Source organism: Varanus komodoensis, unplaced genomic scaffold, assembly GCF_004798865.1.
Source record: "Varanus komodoensis strain SLA01 unplaced genomic scaffold, ASM479886v1 scaffold36, whole genome shotgun sequence".
Classification (NCBI taxonomy): domain Eukaryota; kingdom Metazoa; phylum Chordata; class Lepidosauria; order Squamata; family Varanidae; genus Varanus; species Varanus komodoensis.
In genome coordinates this window covers 4484386-4498034 of record NW_025335873.1, presented here as the reverse complement: position 1 = coordinate 4498034, position 13649 = coordinate 4484386, and the positions used below count along the sequence as shown (strand labels likewise).

General features: G+C 54.8%; 1 protein-coding gene across 1 annotated transcript in view; it reads right to left on the bottom strand.

The window, feature by feature from the left end:
* Positions 1 to 431: 431 nt before the first annotated feature.
* Positions 432 to 13649, bottom strand: part of EHMT1 (euchromatic histone lysine methyltransferase 1) — a 107693-nt gene continuing 94475 nt past the window's right edge. The window contains 10 exon segments of the mRNA XM_044439882.1: positions 432 to 2003; positions 2005 to 2173; positions 3355 to 3530; positions 4677 to 4755; positions 5874 to 5960; positions 7301 to 7416; positions 8486 to 8563; positions 10176 to 10320; positions 10632 to 10799; positions 11787 to 11941. Of these exon segments, the coding sequence (XP_044295817.1) occupies positions 1356 to 2003; positions 2005 to 2173; positions 3355 to 3530; positions 4677 to 4755; positions 5874 to 5960; positions 7301 to 7416; positions 8486 to 8563; positions 10176 to 10320; positions 10632 to 10799; positions 11787 to 11941 (1821 nt within the window). The 3' untranslated portion in view covers positions 432 to 1355.

The window sequence follows — 13649 nt, the reverse complement described above, 5'->3', positions numbered from 1 at the left end:
CGCTAATGCCTGCAGGAGGCGGTCTGGCGACAGTGCCCTCCTCCCTGACGGAAATGCAGCACTGCGCTCTTTCTGGCGTGACTGACAAGGTCATCGCGAAAAGGCGAGGAGAATGGATGCGCTCGCCACGTTCCTGGGTAAATCTCACTGTTATTGCGTGCACCATCCTGAGCTCTGGGTTTGTGCAAGCAAACCGACTGGGAAGCCTCCCTCTTTGGGCTCCTATAGAGCAGTCAAGGCTGTGCTTTCACCTGTCTTCTAGCTACTTAACCTGGGAAGCTCGGCGGTGTCCTCGCGGTGCATGTTTGTGCACGAGAGAGAGAGAGAGAGAGAGAGAGAGAGAGAGAGAGAGAGAGAGAGGTTGCGTTCTTGCCCTGCCCAGTTACAAAAAGAAAGAAACCCACTCAAGTCAGAAAAGGGCAAGCAACCCCTTCCGTTTTTAAAGCACTTTTTATTGATCTCATTGAAAACAGAACAAGGAAGTGACAGGAGCCGAAAGACAGCTCCTTTAAAACGGTCAAAAACATGGAACAGGGAGGAAAAAAAAAAACGAAAATAAAACACCCGGCAATATGAATGGTTTAGAAGAGATGCACCAAAAAAAAAAAAAGCCCCCAAACCTGGTACTGCACTAATTACAGTATTTAAGGATATATGAAAAATAAAATGACCCTGCTTTGCCATCACACAAAAGGGGATGGCGGATTTATTCTCACTACAATACTAACAATTTTTAAAAAAGGTTTTGTGGGGTTTTGTCCCTGCATTATATACTAAAATCACTTTGTTCTTTTTTTCCTTTTTATTATACAACTGAAATGTATATTCACGCAGTGAGTAAAAATCACACTAAATCAGCACCGTTTAGTTGCTTGGGTGAGGGCAGGTTCATTCGGAGCTTTTCAGGTTCAGCGTCCAATGGTAAAAAATAAACTCAGTTCAGTCCAACTTCAACCTCATAATGCGTAGCTTAAAAGGGGGGGGGGGGAGAACAGACCCGAAAAGTGGAGATGGCACAAGTCAATCTTCTCACACCATGTCCGGGGGGTGCCCAGTTTCTGAGAGTCTGCTGAAGAAATGCCCAGGACAGGGTCTCTATAAATGCCAGTTTTCAGAATTAAAAACAGCGAACCCCACCCTCCTTTGCTCTTAGGAGTTAGTGTCATTGAAGATGTGTTCCTATTAGGTTCCTAGCATGATGGAAAGAAGGGGGCGGATCCACTAATGTGAAGAGAGAGCCAGCAGGGAAGGGGGAACACGCCCAGGAGCTGGTCTGTAACGGAGACGCCCGGACAGGACTCTGAGAACAACTGCCAGGTTTGGGCAAATTGAGGTGGGAGAACGAGGGTGGCCAACTAGGGGCTCCCCGCACGAGGTCTCGAGCAGGCCCGGGGCCCAGGACGACGCCGTGGCGAGCGAGAGGAAGGGAGCTTGGTCCAGGTGCAAGCAAGCTCCCCCACAGCCGTGCCAAAGGGGTCTATCGGCACTGTCCAGACTTTGCTCTGAGGATCGATCGGCGCCGTCCAGAGTTTAGTACGACCAGCAGGGAAAGTGGTTGTGAGCCGTCTGTTCAGTTTGCATCCTTCCAAAGGGGTGGGTGGGTGGGTGGGTGGGTGGGTGTGAGAGAGAGAGAGAGAGAGAGGGAGGGAGGGAGGGAGGGAGGGAGGGAGGGAGGAGGGAGAGCGAGAGAGACACACACCTTTCCCTTGGCCTGTGTTATGAGACCCCGGAGGGGAGACGAGGACCGCCCCCCTCCGGGCTTGCACCGTGCGCTCCGCTCTTTCCTGGCGTGTCGCGAGTGTGGAAGGCTGAGCTGGGGGGGGTGGGGGGCACCGAAGGCACCTTGCCCGTTCGTCCGGGGGCGGCCGTGCCAGGGTGCTGCGAAGCTCGCGAGTTTCCTTTCTTGCGGAGAGAAGACAAAATGCAAACCGGCCGTGGATCCTGAAGGTGGCGTGGGGTGCCGGGCCCTCAGAAGGGGTTGGCTGCCACGGCGACGGCGGTGGCGGCGGCAGAGCTGGTGTCGGGGAGCCGGTTCTCCGGTGTTTCTGGGGAGGCGGAGGGGCTCGCTTGCCGCTGGGCCAGAGCTGCACTGGAGTGCCTGCACTTGGGCGAGCGGCACACGCAGCTGAAGTACTTGCCCTTGATGTCCCAGAACCTCTCGCCGTAGTCGAACCTGAGAAGGGCAAAGACACGGGCCTGCTTACCCCGGAGAAAGCCTGGCGAAGAAGGCAGCCCCCCTTTTAGAGTACAGCTGGCGTGAGAACCATCACGGCATCCATACTCTTGATCCGCGTGCGTGCCCGCCCACCCGTCCGTCTGTCCCTTGTCCTCCTCACAGCTTGGGCATCCAATGTTGCAGGACGGTGGGATGCAAACGGATAGAGAACAACAGAGTTTCCGGCCACCTGATCGCCTTCCGGCCACCTCCACCCCGTGCCTGCCCTGCCAGCAAGAGGACAGGGCTGAAGAAAGGCATCTTGGCCCTGGAGGACCTGGGCACGACCTCATCCTCTGGCCGGCCAGTGCTCTTATTGGCACTTGCTACATGCGGGACAAATGAGCCAGGCTCTTGGCAAAAATAAAATAAAATATAAAAGGACACAAATCTGCTATAAGGAAAGAGGCTTGCTCAGAAAGGGCTTGGGGTGTTTTAACCTGGACAGCCTCTGAGTGGGAGGGTATGAATGGGTGTCCTGCAACAGCGGGGGTTGGACCCGATGGCCTTCTTGGCCCCTTCCAGCTCTGCTCTTCCAGGCTTCTGTGATTCCATGAACCACCCAGGACACACTGAGAACATCCTAAAGTGGCTAAGGCTGAGCTCAAGAAAGCCCAAGCCAGGTTTTCAATGTGAAACGGGATGATACATTAAGAGATTCCACTGGGAAATTTCTTGAAATTACACTTAACCTTTTGACCGGACTCAAGACTTACCTGTAAGAAAACTGGAGGGGGGAGTGAGGATTTTTAAAAATTAGATATATATCCCACTCTTTTTCTTGCAAAGAGTTAAAGTTCACATCCTCCTCCTCCTGCTCTCACTCTTATCCCCACAACAGCCCTGTGAGGTAGGCTGGGCTGAGAGTCAGTGACTAGCCCAAAGCCACCCTGCTGGCTCCATGACCAAGTGGGGACAAGAACCTGGATCACCTAAGCCCCAGTCCCACACCCCTAACCGCTACACCACACTGCCTCTCACAAGATGCAAACCTCTGAGACTGTTTTCCCAGAGAACGTCCTCAAGGGAACAGTGATGTGCTGAAGAGAAACTCTTTGGAGGTGGAATGAGCTGCTGGGATTCCTTCCTGGTGCCACCCCCTTTCCCTCCCGGCACGGCTCTTCCGGAGCAATACATACCCGATCTCTTCTCCAGCCTGGATGTCCCTGCTGCTGAAGAAGGCAATCCGAGGGAAGCGCAGGTCCTGGTGGGACATGAACACTCGCACGGCGATCAGGTTTGGCTCGCAGAAATGGTTGATGAAGCGGCTGATGTTGCCGTAGAACCGGGCATCTATGCAGTACACTTCCCTGTCCTGGGAGATCGGTGGAGCGAATGCGGCGTACGGTTAGACGAGGAGGCCAGGCGCCAGGCCTCCTGCCCCACCTGAACGACCCGCCCGACCCACACACGAGGGGGTGCTGCCCTCGCCGGAGCAATCCGGCAAGGCACCGTCAAGCATGGGGGTGTCTTGAGCGGCCGCTGGGATGCGATGAACCCCCTGCACACGGGACCGAGGGAAAGGTTCCCGGGAGACCCGAGAGATCAGAGCTCTGAGGTGCTGATGGGGGGCTGAGGGAAGCAGGAGAAAGGGAGGGCGTCAGACACGGGCGGGCGGGCTGAAGGGAGCCCTGGAGAGTCTCCCTCGGTAGTCAGTTTGCGTGCTCCTCTTTCACGGATCTGGCCCCGGGAACGGCAATGTGCAGTGGGACCTCGACTCATGAGCACCGCAATTCACGACCAACTCGGGTCGCGAACAGAGATTTCAGGAAAAAACTGCCACAGGTCGCGAACTCCACATCGGGAGATGATCGCGATGGCGCCCGTCTTCCCTGCTCAAGCGCAATCGCGGCTGGGCTGCAGGGGGGGGGGGGAGATGCCCGCGATCTTTGCTGTTCTTTGCCACTTCGCTTCACATTTTTTGGTTAAAAAAATGGTTACTGAACAGATTAACCTTGTTTACATTGAACCTTACGGGGAAGTTTGACTTGGCCCATGACCAATTTGGGTCATGACCAGAGTCCGGGAATGGAGGAAGGAAAGGTACCACTGTACACCCTGGCACAGAAACCTCAGACATGTAAACAGGCCGTCCTACACAGGCAAGACGGCAGCCTGCCCCACGTGGCCAGAAGGGGTGGAAATGGGGCAAGAGGGCGGCGAGGCATCCCGCCAGAGGAAATGGCTCGCTTCGCTGCGCAGCCAGCCTTGGCTGGCACTTCGCCACCACGACCGAAGCAACCGCTGAGCCAGGGACCGGAAAAGGTGCGTCGCCACATCCCCCCATTTCGGTCCGCTGAGCTTCTCGGCCCTCAGGGCAACAGGACTCTGCTTTTCCTGAAGCGAGGAGAGCTCCCCTAACATCAGCATGCAGGTTTTCTCTATCAGAGCGGGGAAGAGAATTTATTTTAGCACGTTGGCTTGTGCTGGAAGTCCTTAAAAAAATAAAAGCGGAAGCTACCTTGTTGCCAAGGTCAAAAAGATAGCAGTCTTCTTCACGTACATTTGCCTCTGAATCAGAGATCAGCTCTCCAACATACCTGCAGAGCGACAGAAAAGCAAAACAAGTGAGAGAGAGAGATGTTTTTTTTTCTTTTTTGCAAAAACATTGGGGGCCTTGAGAGAGACGAGTTTAGGTCTCTGGCTCTGGAATAAGCAACCGGGTGCTCTCCCAAACTTTTTGGCCTGCAGTTCCCATAATTTTGCCCATTGCCCGTGCTCGCTGTGACTTGTGGGAATTGTAGTCCAAAACATCTGGAGGGCTGCCTCCCACTGGTTGGCCAGAAACTTCCAGAAAGTAAGTTTGCCTCCCACCGGGGAAATAAGTAAACTGCGAACTTTCGAAAGCAGCCGCCTTGGTGTCCACTCATCTGGGCGGCAACCGCTCTCCCAGATTCTTCCCACTCCTGCCTTCAGCATGACTCCTCTGCAGCAAGCAATCAGAAATGCTCCCAGGGGTATTTCTACTCCACTGGCCTTCCCACAATTCTGGGCAACAACATCCGATGAGCATCTCTAAAGATTTCCTCCACGGTTAGAAAAGCACTCCGTTGTGCATTCACACACAGGGGCAGTAATATCGAGCTCCAAGACGGCATAGTGCCCGTACGCATGATGCACAGACAGCGCAAGGCTTTTGACCACATCTGTGGCAAGTTCAGCTCCACAGCCTTCCTCACATGGGCTTCCACGGGAGGTGGTCGAGGCCCCACGGGTGAGGGTGTTCAAGGATGGGCCAGACACGCACATGGTAGGCGTGTCAGACTAGATGGCCGGGGGTCAGACTAGATGGCCCGGGACACCCCTTCTGGCTCGCTCTGTCAGACTGGCTTGGAAAGCCGTAGCCTCTTAGAGAGCAATCCTAAGCACACCCACCCAGAAGGAAGTCTCAGGTTTTGTCAGGACCCTTATGGTGGACACAACCACAATCCCGCACACGAAAAGCCCCGCACTGTGAACTGTGCGGCCCCGGTCTAAGCTGAGAGAGGAATGCAGCAGCAGCAGAAGCAGCATCCGAAAGACCACATGGAACAGGGAGAGCCTGCCTGTGTGCGTTCGACGACGTGAACACCACCGAGGGACCCGCAGAGCCTCGTGCGAGCTCTCCCTTCCCTCGCCGTGCCAGCAGCCCTCCCGGTCAAGCAGAGAAGGGACTCACTCGCAAACGAAGGTTCCCAGTGGAACGTCTTGCATCGTCCGCACGCCCCAGCCCATCTTCCTTGTGCGAAAAAGTTGCAATCGGGCCCTGGAAGGCAGGAGAAATGCAGCCCTGTGAGTGTGTGCGGCACAGGCAGGGCGTTCCAAGCCCCAGGAAGGCCCACTTGAATTCCTATGGAACAACGTCTCCAGCTAAAGGTGAGCGGGATATTTAATGCGGAAAGCAGAAGTGCGACGAGGGATCTTGGTGTGGAAAGGCAGGAAAGAACTTGTAAAGGATAGAGGGAATTTCTGTTTTGTTTTATTTGGTAGTAGCAAAAAGAATACAAGGAAAAATAAACGTGAGCTAAGCAGCGGAAGATTCCAAGGCAGATGTGACTGTGTGTCTGTTCGAAAAGGAACTGGGGGACTGGGTGGGAGCCCCCTCCCTTTATCCGGACTTCTGGAAGGGCTGGGCCGGGGCTCCCGCCCACTCCGTGATGCTGAGCAATGGACGTTTCTCTCCGATCAAAGCCTTGCACTCCATGGCAAAGCCGTGTGATGCACAGAGGCCATGAGGGAGGGAGGGAGGAGGAAGGAAACAAGGAAGGGAGGACTAAAACATTTTAATAACTAATTGCCACAGACCTTTGTTTTGTATGTTTTGCTGTATTTTATTGTTGTTTTTAATGAGTGATTGGTTTTATTGTGCTTTTATTGTGTTTTTATCTTGTGGTTGTAAGCCACTCAGAGGTGTTATGGACAACTGGAAGGCATACACATGTTTTAAATAAAAAAGACAGACAGACAGACAGACCTGACAGTATCCATTCAATGTGCTCAACTAAATGCTGGGAAAGGAATTGACTCTGATAACATTCCAGAATTTAGGAAAGCCATTCCGGGGGCCTCCAGGAAGCACTTGCTGGGCACGCCGGCCGACGTGCCCCCCCTTCAGGTGCATCTACTCCTCTCCCTGGCAACAGACACTCTCCCAGTATTTGCACTTCGTCACGAGAGCCCCTGCGTGTCTGCCTGCCACTTGGAGAGCTCAGAGGCAGCAGCTCAGCCCACCGGCTCCCCAGGGAGCTGCCCAGATAGGCCAAATGAATCCTCCAAGACCGCTCACTGGGTGCCTGGCGGGAAGGGCACGCACCCACGTGCCCGAGACCCTTGGGGCTACAGAGGACGGGCGAAATGCCCCTCCGAAAATGGGGCAGCGAAGGCTCCAACGCGGAGAGAGAGAAAGAAAGCGCAGCAGATTTAACTGGAGGGGAGGGGAAAAAGAAGCCAAGAAAGGAACGGCCCCCATGTGGCCCTCCCTTTCTGGCTTTGATTCACGAGGGGTTCGCCGGCCTCCCCGCTTCGGTCCGCCCATCTTCCCCCAAAGCCCCCACCCCGGTCTCCCAGCACCATCCCTCGCGTTTCCCCCTTTCCCGGCGGTCTCACCGGAGCCCGTTCTGCACCACGCGGTTCCGGCAGGTCCTCCAGCAAGAGCAGGCGTGGTTGCACTCGAAGATCAACGGTGGCTCGGCCGTGTTGAACTCGGGCAAGAGCCGCCCATCCTGCAGCGGGAGAAGCGGGAGAGGGAGGCGGGAGAGGGAGACGTCAGCCGGGCGTGCAGGGCTAGGCGGAACGGCCATTTTTCAAGAGAACCGAGCGCAAGGCCCCCCATTCTGCCCCCCCCCCCCCACTGAGCAGCTAACGACGCCTCTCCAGCCGTGGACACTGGGGGAGGTCAGAACGTCTCACGTCCAAAGCATGATTCATACCCCTGGACCGCACGGCACTTATCTTTTTAAAGGCAGTGCATGCACAGCTAGAAAATTCATAGCACAGCAGAAATATTTGGAATTTATAAAAGATATACAGTATAAAATTTTATACTGTAAAAGACAGTTCCCCAGCGTTTTCCACTTTGTTTCCAAACCTCTTGGTTGAATGCAGGATTCGGGGCCAGGGGGTAGCTGCATGTGCCGAAGACACAAAACCCAGGCAGCATCTCAAGATGACTCCTTCACAGCTTCTTCCAAGGTCCTGCTCCACCCACCCTGCCTTAAGACTTAAGGCGGGTGGCACCCAGGACCAGGGTCTTTTCTCTGGTGGCCCCCAAAACGACTGGCCAAACACCCCCTCTTGTTTAAATGCCGCAAAAAGGCTTTGCTCTCACAAGCTTCCTCTGGCATCATCCCTGCCTTTCTAACTGCTACTAGAAATTCTGTTTTCTTCAAAGAATCTTTTTCGCACAGAGGCGTTCTGCTGGCTAGTTTTGATTTCCTTTTATCAAAAGGAAAAAGACCTTCATTTATATTGACTACCGATGGCCCTGAGCATGTTTTGTGGAAAGGCAGACTACAAACGCTGGAGGGAAAATCACAGAACGCCTGCAGCCGAGAAAGGCGAGCGTGTTTCTGGGGCTGCTCCTCTTCCTTAGCTTGCCCCCCGTGTCCGTCCTCCTTTCCCCCAGTTAATACCCTCCGTATTTCCCACAAGTGATCGGAAAAGCTTCTGCAGCCAAAGCGATGAGTCCAAAGGAAGCCTATTATCAGCCCAAGAAGGAGGTCCTTCCTCGGAGCGCCTCCACCCCAGCCCTCAAACCGTGACATGGGGAGACGGGGCGTGCGAAGTCCTCACCCGGTCGTACCAGCTGCGCACACTCAGCTGTCCACACATGCACTTACTGGAAGAGCAATTGTCTGTGCACACGCAGTACTAGAAAAAGCAAGGACAGGAGAGAGTCACTTGTCAGTCGTCAGGTGAAGCGTTGCTCCAGGGAACCCGCCCTGCAAAGGCCACTGCGAGCTGCGGCTTCGGCCTTCTCGTATAAGGTGGAGCCACGAAAGGAGCAGGGCTCCCGTAACGGGGGGAGGCTTTTCAGAACGAAGATGTATTCCAGGCAGACATCACAGAGGAGAAAAAACTGGCCACTGGAAATCCACTGGAACAGCAGAAGCATCTCCTAGAATTTCTTATTCACTTTGTTAGGATCCCGTGATAGGAGTCAATGGCAAGAGGAGTGGGAAGGGGATGGTGGTGGACTCCAAGCCCCACCTTTTCTAGTCAGAAGGGTCAGTGACTGGGGAGGATGGGAGTTTTACTTCAACAACAGGCAGCTGAGTTTTGTGGCTGTGTTGATTTGCTTTTACTGGAATATCTTACGGTTCTGGGGGTCCTATCATGGTGTATTTTGTTTTTCTTAGGACAAAGGTTAAAATGCTTTTCATAGGTGACGATCAAAAGAAATCTAAAACACTACAGGGTCCCTGGCCCTGTGATAAAGAAAGCAGTGATGTGGGGTGGAAAATATTCCAGTGTTTCATTTCTGCAACAGAAGGCTTTCCATTTTACAAATGTATTAGCAAAATTGTTACATGCCTTTTGGAAATACAACACTGAGCATACTTGGCAGTTTGAAAATTAATATTTTTCAGGTGATAGGCCACAGAACTTAGCTACCTCTCAAAATGAAATTGATCTAATATTAACAGTGAAGATGCTGTAATAGCCTCAGCAGAAGAGAAATGAACTTTGCTTAAACAGGTGCACATTTAATTAAACATATCAGCATTTAAGGCATTAGTTTAAATAACAGCAGCTTTAATTACTTGTAATTTGTACTTATAAATTAATTAGTTCTCAGAGCCTGTTTCTTTTCCTTAAATTTAAAACATGTTGAATATTTTTCCCCCCAGAAGTATCACAGGAAAATGCCTACCTAACATTTAAAACACATGAATTGTGCTTTAATTCTTTTACCTCAAGTACTTCATGTCAAATACTTGTGCTGTATTGGGATTGTTAACAATTAATACAAGGCGCTTTTTAAAAAGCTGCCTTTACTATAATGCACATAAAACAAGCTGGATCTCAGCCTGAAACATTGTGAATGGCTCTGATTGATGCTGGGAAATTGTCCTATTCAGTGTTATGGCTTCCCGACATCAGAGAGGAAAGAAATATATCTTTGAGAGTACCTATCCCTGAAGGAAGGAAGGGAAGGCAGGCCCAGAGTATTGTCTGGAGGCACATGGGGCATTCGCCCTGCTGAAGCTAAGAGGCCTAGGGCTGGCCTGAGCTTGGCGGGGAGCCCCCGTGCCCCCCAGGAGCCCCCTTGAGTCCCACAACGGGAGAGAGGTGGGATGAAAATACAAAGGTTGCAAAGGGGGGCACCTGCTGAACCGACTCGGCATGGGCACCCAAACAGGTGCGGGTGCAGAGCAGGCCTTCCTGCTCGTTCACCCCGGGGAGGAAAGCGGCAGCCAGCCGGGTGGGAGCAGGCAAGGAATCGGAAGGCGGAGGGAGCTGCCAGGCAGCGCGTCTTAACCTGCAGGTGCGTGATGTTCCTGTCGATGTTCATGGGGGAAGTCACACAGTTCTGGGAAACGTATTTGTAGTTGCTAGGGCATGGCTCGTTGTCTACAGAATTGATGCACGGAATCGGGATCCGCTCGTAACCACGGGCGATGTCTCTGTCAGAGCGGGGAGAAGAAAATAATCACTCTCGAGCTACAGGAGTGAGGCGCACGGCTCCCCCTCTCCTGGCAAGACAGGCCAGGCGTGTGCCGGTCCGCGAACGCATCTGCAAGAGCCTGATTTGGAAGCAGCTTCGCCTTCCGCCTTGAGTGCTTCCAAATGTGAAAGCTGCCGGCAAGCCCCATGGCCCCCACTGCCCTGAACGATGAGGCTGTCCAGGAATTCACACAGGGCTGGGGGTGGGAACCTCGCAGACAGACGGGGTGGAGTGGGGCTGAGGCCCAGGTGGGTGGGTCTCTTCTCACACCTGCTCAGAATCTTTTCCATCCGGAGGGGCTTCTCTGGAGCCGATTCTTTGAGGGTTTTGTTCATCTGCAGGGCAACCCAGACTTGAGAGTTGAGACTCGAACACTGCAGGGGAGTCTCGCCCTCCTTGTTCTTCAGGGTGACGTCCGAGCCTCGGGAGAGAAAGAGTCTGCGAAGCAAAAGCAAGACGACAGTCACGGAAGTCACCCGGCCCTGCCTGGTACATCCAGCGATGGCCAGGCGAGCGCCTGGAGAGGAGCAGCAGTTTCTGATCCCAAAAAGCACTCCAGCAAAGAAGCCATTACACGGAGGGTGCCCTCTCTTCCGGAGCCCATTTTTGAAAAACAGATTCCTGAATGCCGCTTGCTCAGAAAGCTGGCCTTACACGGATAGAAAAGAATCCATCTGAAAAGCAGGAAAAGCTCAGCACTTGGCGAGCGCAATATTTGGCGGGAGCAGACATATGCCAAGCAGCAATCACGGAACCAAACGGAGCTTGCAAACAAACTCACTGTTCTTACACCTCCACAGCGGCTTGTTACTGAAATTTGGCAGCGATGGCTGTTTTTTAAATTACTTTCTCGCTGGCACACTTCTTGGTGGTGCCAGTGGGGCGGGGCGGGGTGGGGGAGAGCTATGGCAGGGGCCAGGTGCAGCCCCTGTGTGTTGGTCACCCCTTGGGCTAGCTAGATGAGGTCTGTTGTAAGACGTGGGGCAGAAACCCTCTCAAACAGGAACTGCCTGTGACCCATGGAGCACGTCGTAAGAAGAGCCCTCTAATCGAGCACCCCACAGGCGCTGTCCATCAGGACCAGAAGGTCACAGACTGACCCGGCTGTATTTTGCAGAAACCAGGGTGTCGAGGAGGGAGGTGCTTCCGGGTGCAGCTGTCAGAATTTCTTTCCTGCACAACGAAAGCTGCTTAACCTGGAGCGGTTGCGGGGCACTCCCTCGCCAGAAGGGCGCTCTGGGAATCAGGACTCCCGTCCTCTCCTCCTGGGAGAGGCCCGCTCCGCACCAGACTCGCCAGAGGCCAAGATGCCGGCTGCTTGCACCTGAGGCTCTGCGGAGGCCGCCGGGAAGGCACCTGCAAGTGCAGCCCTCTCCCCGCCCTGCCCACCAAGGCACAGGGACCGGTCCCCCGAGCCGTACTCACACCACACACTCGTAGCGGTTCTCTCGTGCGGCTATGTGCAAGGGGGAATCTCCGTGGATGTTCACCGCATGCAAGTCACACTTCGCGGCCAGCAAAATATCCGCTATGTCGACGCACCCCGAGAAAGCGGCCCAATGTAAACAAATGTTCTCCTCCTGGAAAGGGGGCAGGGAGAGAAGCGGGGATTCAGCACGGGGGATTTCCCGATCCCCACGCTCCCTTTCCTGGCCGTGCGTGGGCTGCCTTCTCCGGCTCGCTCGGCTGCGCTGCCAGGCAGGCGGGGAGCTCCCAGAAGCGAGCCTGCGGAGGATGCAAGGAGGAAGCTGCACGGAAGGGCTGCCCTCCTCGCCTTATAAAGACAGGTGAGTCATTCGGTTGCGAGCTGCTGCACGGCCAGGATGAATCCACAGAGAGATGACACAGAGAGGGAAGGAAGAGCTGTTATCAGCAGACCCTGTCTGACCTAGGAGCACCGGAAAACAAACACCGGCGGCGTCTGAAAGACAGATCCCCGGAAGGGAATCAGCAGCGGGCCGGCTTGGAGAAGGCACCGGGGCCAACAATGCCTCTTGAGAGATGCTGCCGGCCGCTCTTGGAGCGTCCAAGCCGCCATCTTTCCCTCGGGGATCAATCAGGAGGATCGAAACACACACACACTGGGAACAAGAAGATGCCTCAGCATGACCTGGAGCCTGTTCTAGCTTCCCTCTTCGAGCCACCGTTTTAACTGGTGGCCTAGCACAGAAAGGGGAGTATTCCTAGCCTGCAGGTTTCTCCATTGCTTCTTGGTCTGCACTGAACCCGAACTCCTGAAGGACTTCAAAGAGGGGGAGGAGAGGAGATGTTCTTCTGAAGAGAAAGAAAAGGGGTGTTTCTTCCTCCTGACGGAGTAGATCAAAGTGCTCTGCAAAAGCCCCAGGGGACAGGCCTTTTCGCAATGGTGAAACCGCCCAAGAGAGGAGAAACGTCCTGCCAACCAGCGGCCACATCTGCTTGGGGCCGCCCTGGCCAGACCCAGGCGGGCCTAGCATCCCCCGGACAGAGCAACGGCCCCGTGGGGGAGAGGGGCCCCACCTGCAGGCCAGGCCCCCGAAGCATGATACAGCGGGGGGCCTCGGCTTGCCCCACGCGTGCCTCTCATTCTCCACAGGACCACTCCGTGGGAAATAGTGGGGCGGGGGGCTACCCCGGCTGCGCTGCAGAAAGGACAAGGAAAGCAAGCCAGCAACGGCAGTGGGTGGAGCCCACAGCGACGCCGGGTGGGGAGCCTTGGGGAGAGCAGCTTGGGTTCTGGGGACCCGGCGGGAGGCAGAGGCCTTGGACGCGCCCTCCAGCTCACTGCCCGCAGGTTCCCAGGCCGATCTGGCGAGTGGGAATGTTCGGAACAGGCGGGAGGAGGGAGAGACACTGCCTTGCCCGGTCCCTCACCCCAGGAGCTGCCCAGCCAGGCGGCTTGCGGAGGGCTCCCCTTCGCCCGAGGGTGAGGCCCAGAGTCCGTGAAAGGGAAGGACCTTGGGGAGAAGTTCCTGATTCAAGGTCAGCACTCTGCACATGAGCAGAGGCTAAGCTTCCAAAAGCACTAGGGGGCTTTTCGAGTTGCTTCGCTGCATCGCTGTGGAAGGGTCAAGAAAGAAGGGACCTTCTGGTGTTTTCATGCCCAAGGGCGAGAAGAGGAGAGCTGGGCACCGCAGTGGGGTGGCCGGGGGGGGGGGGGGGGGAGCACTCCACACAAACCCACACAGCACAGTTCCCAGGCACTCTGGGACAAAGGGGGAGGCTGTTGGGCTAGGAATGCCCACTCCAAAAGGTGCGCTACCCTTCTAGGTTTCTTTGCTCCTGGAGAAGAGGCCTTGTTTCAGAAGA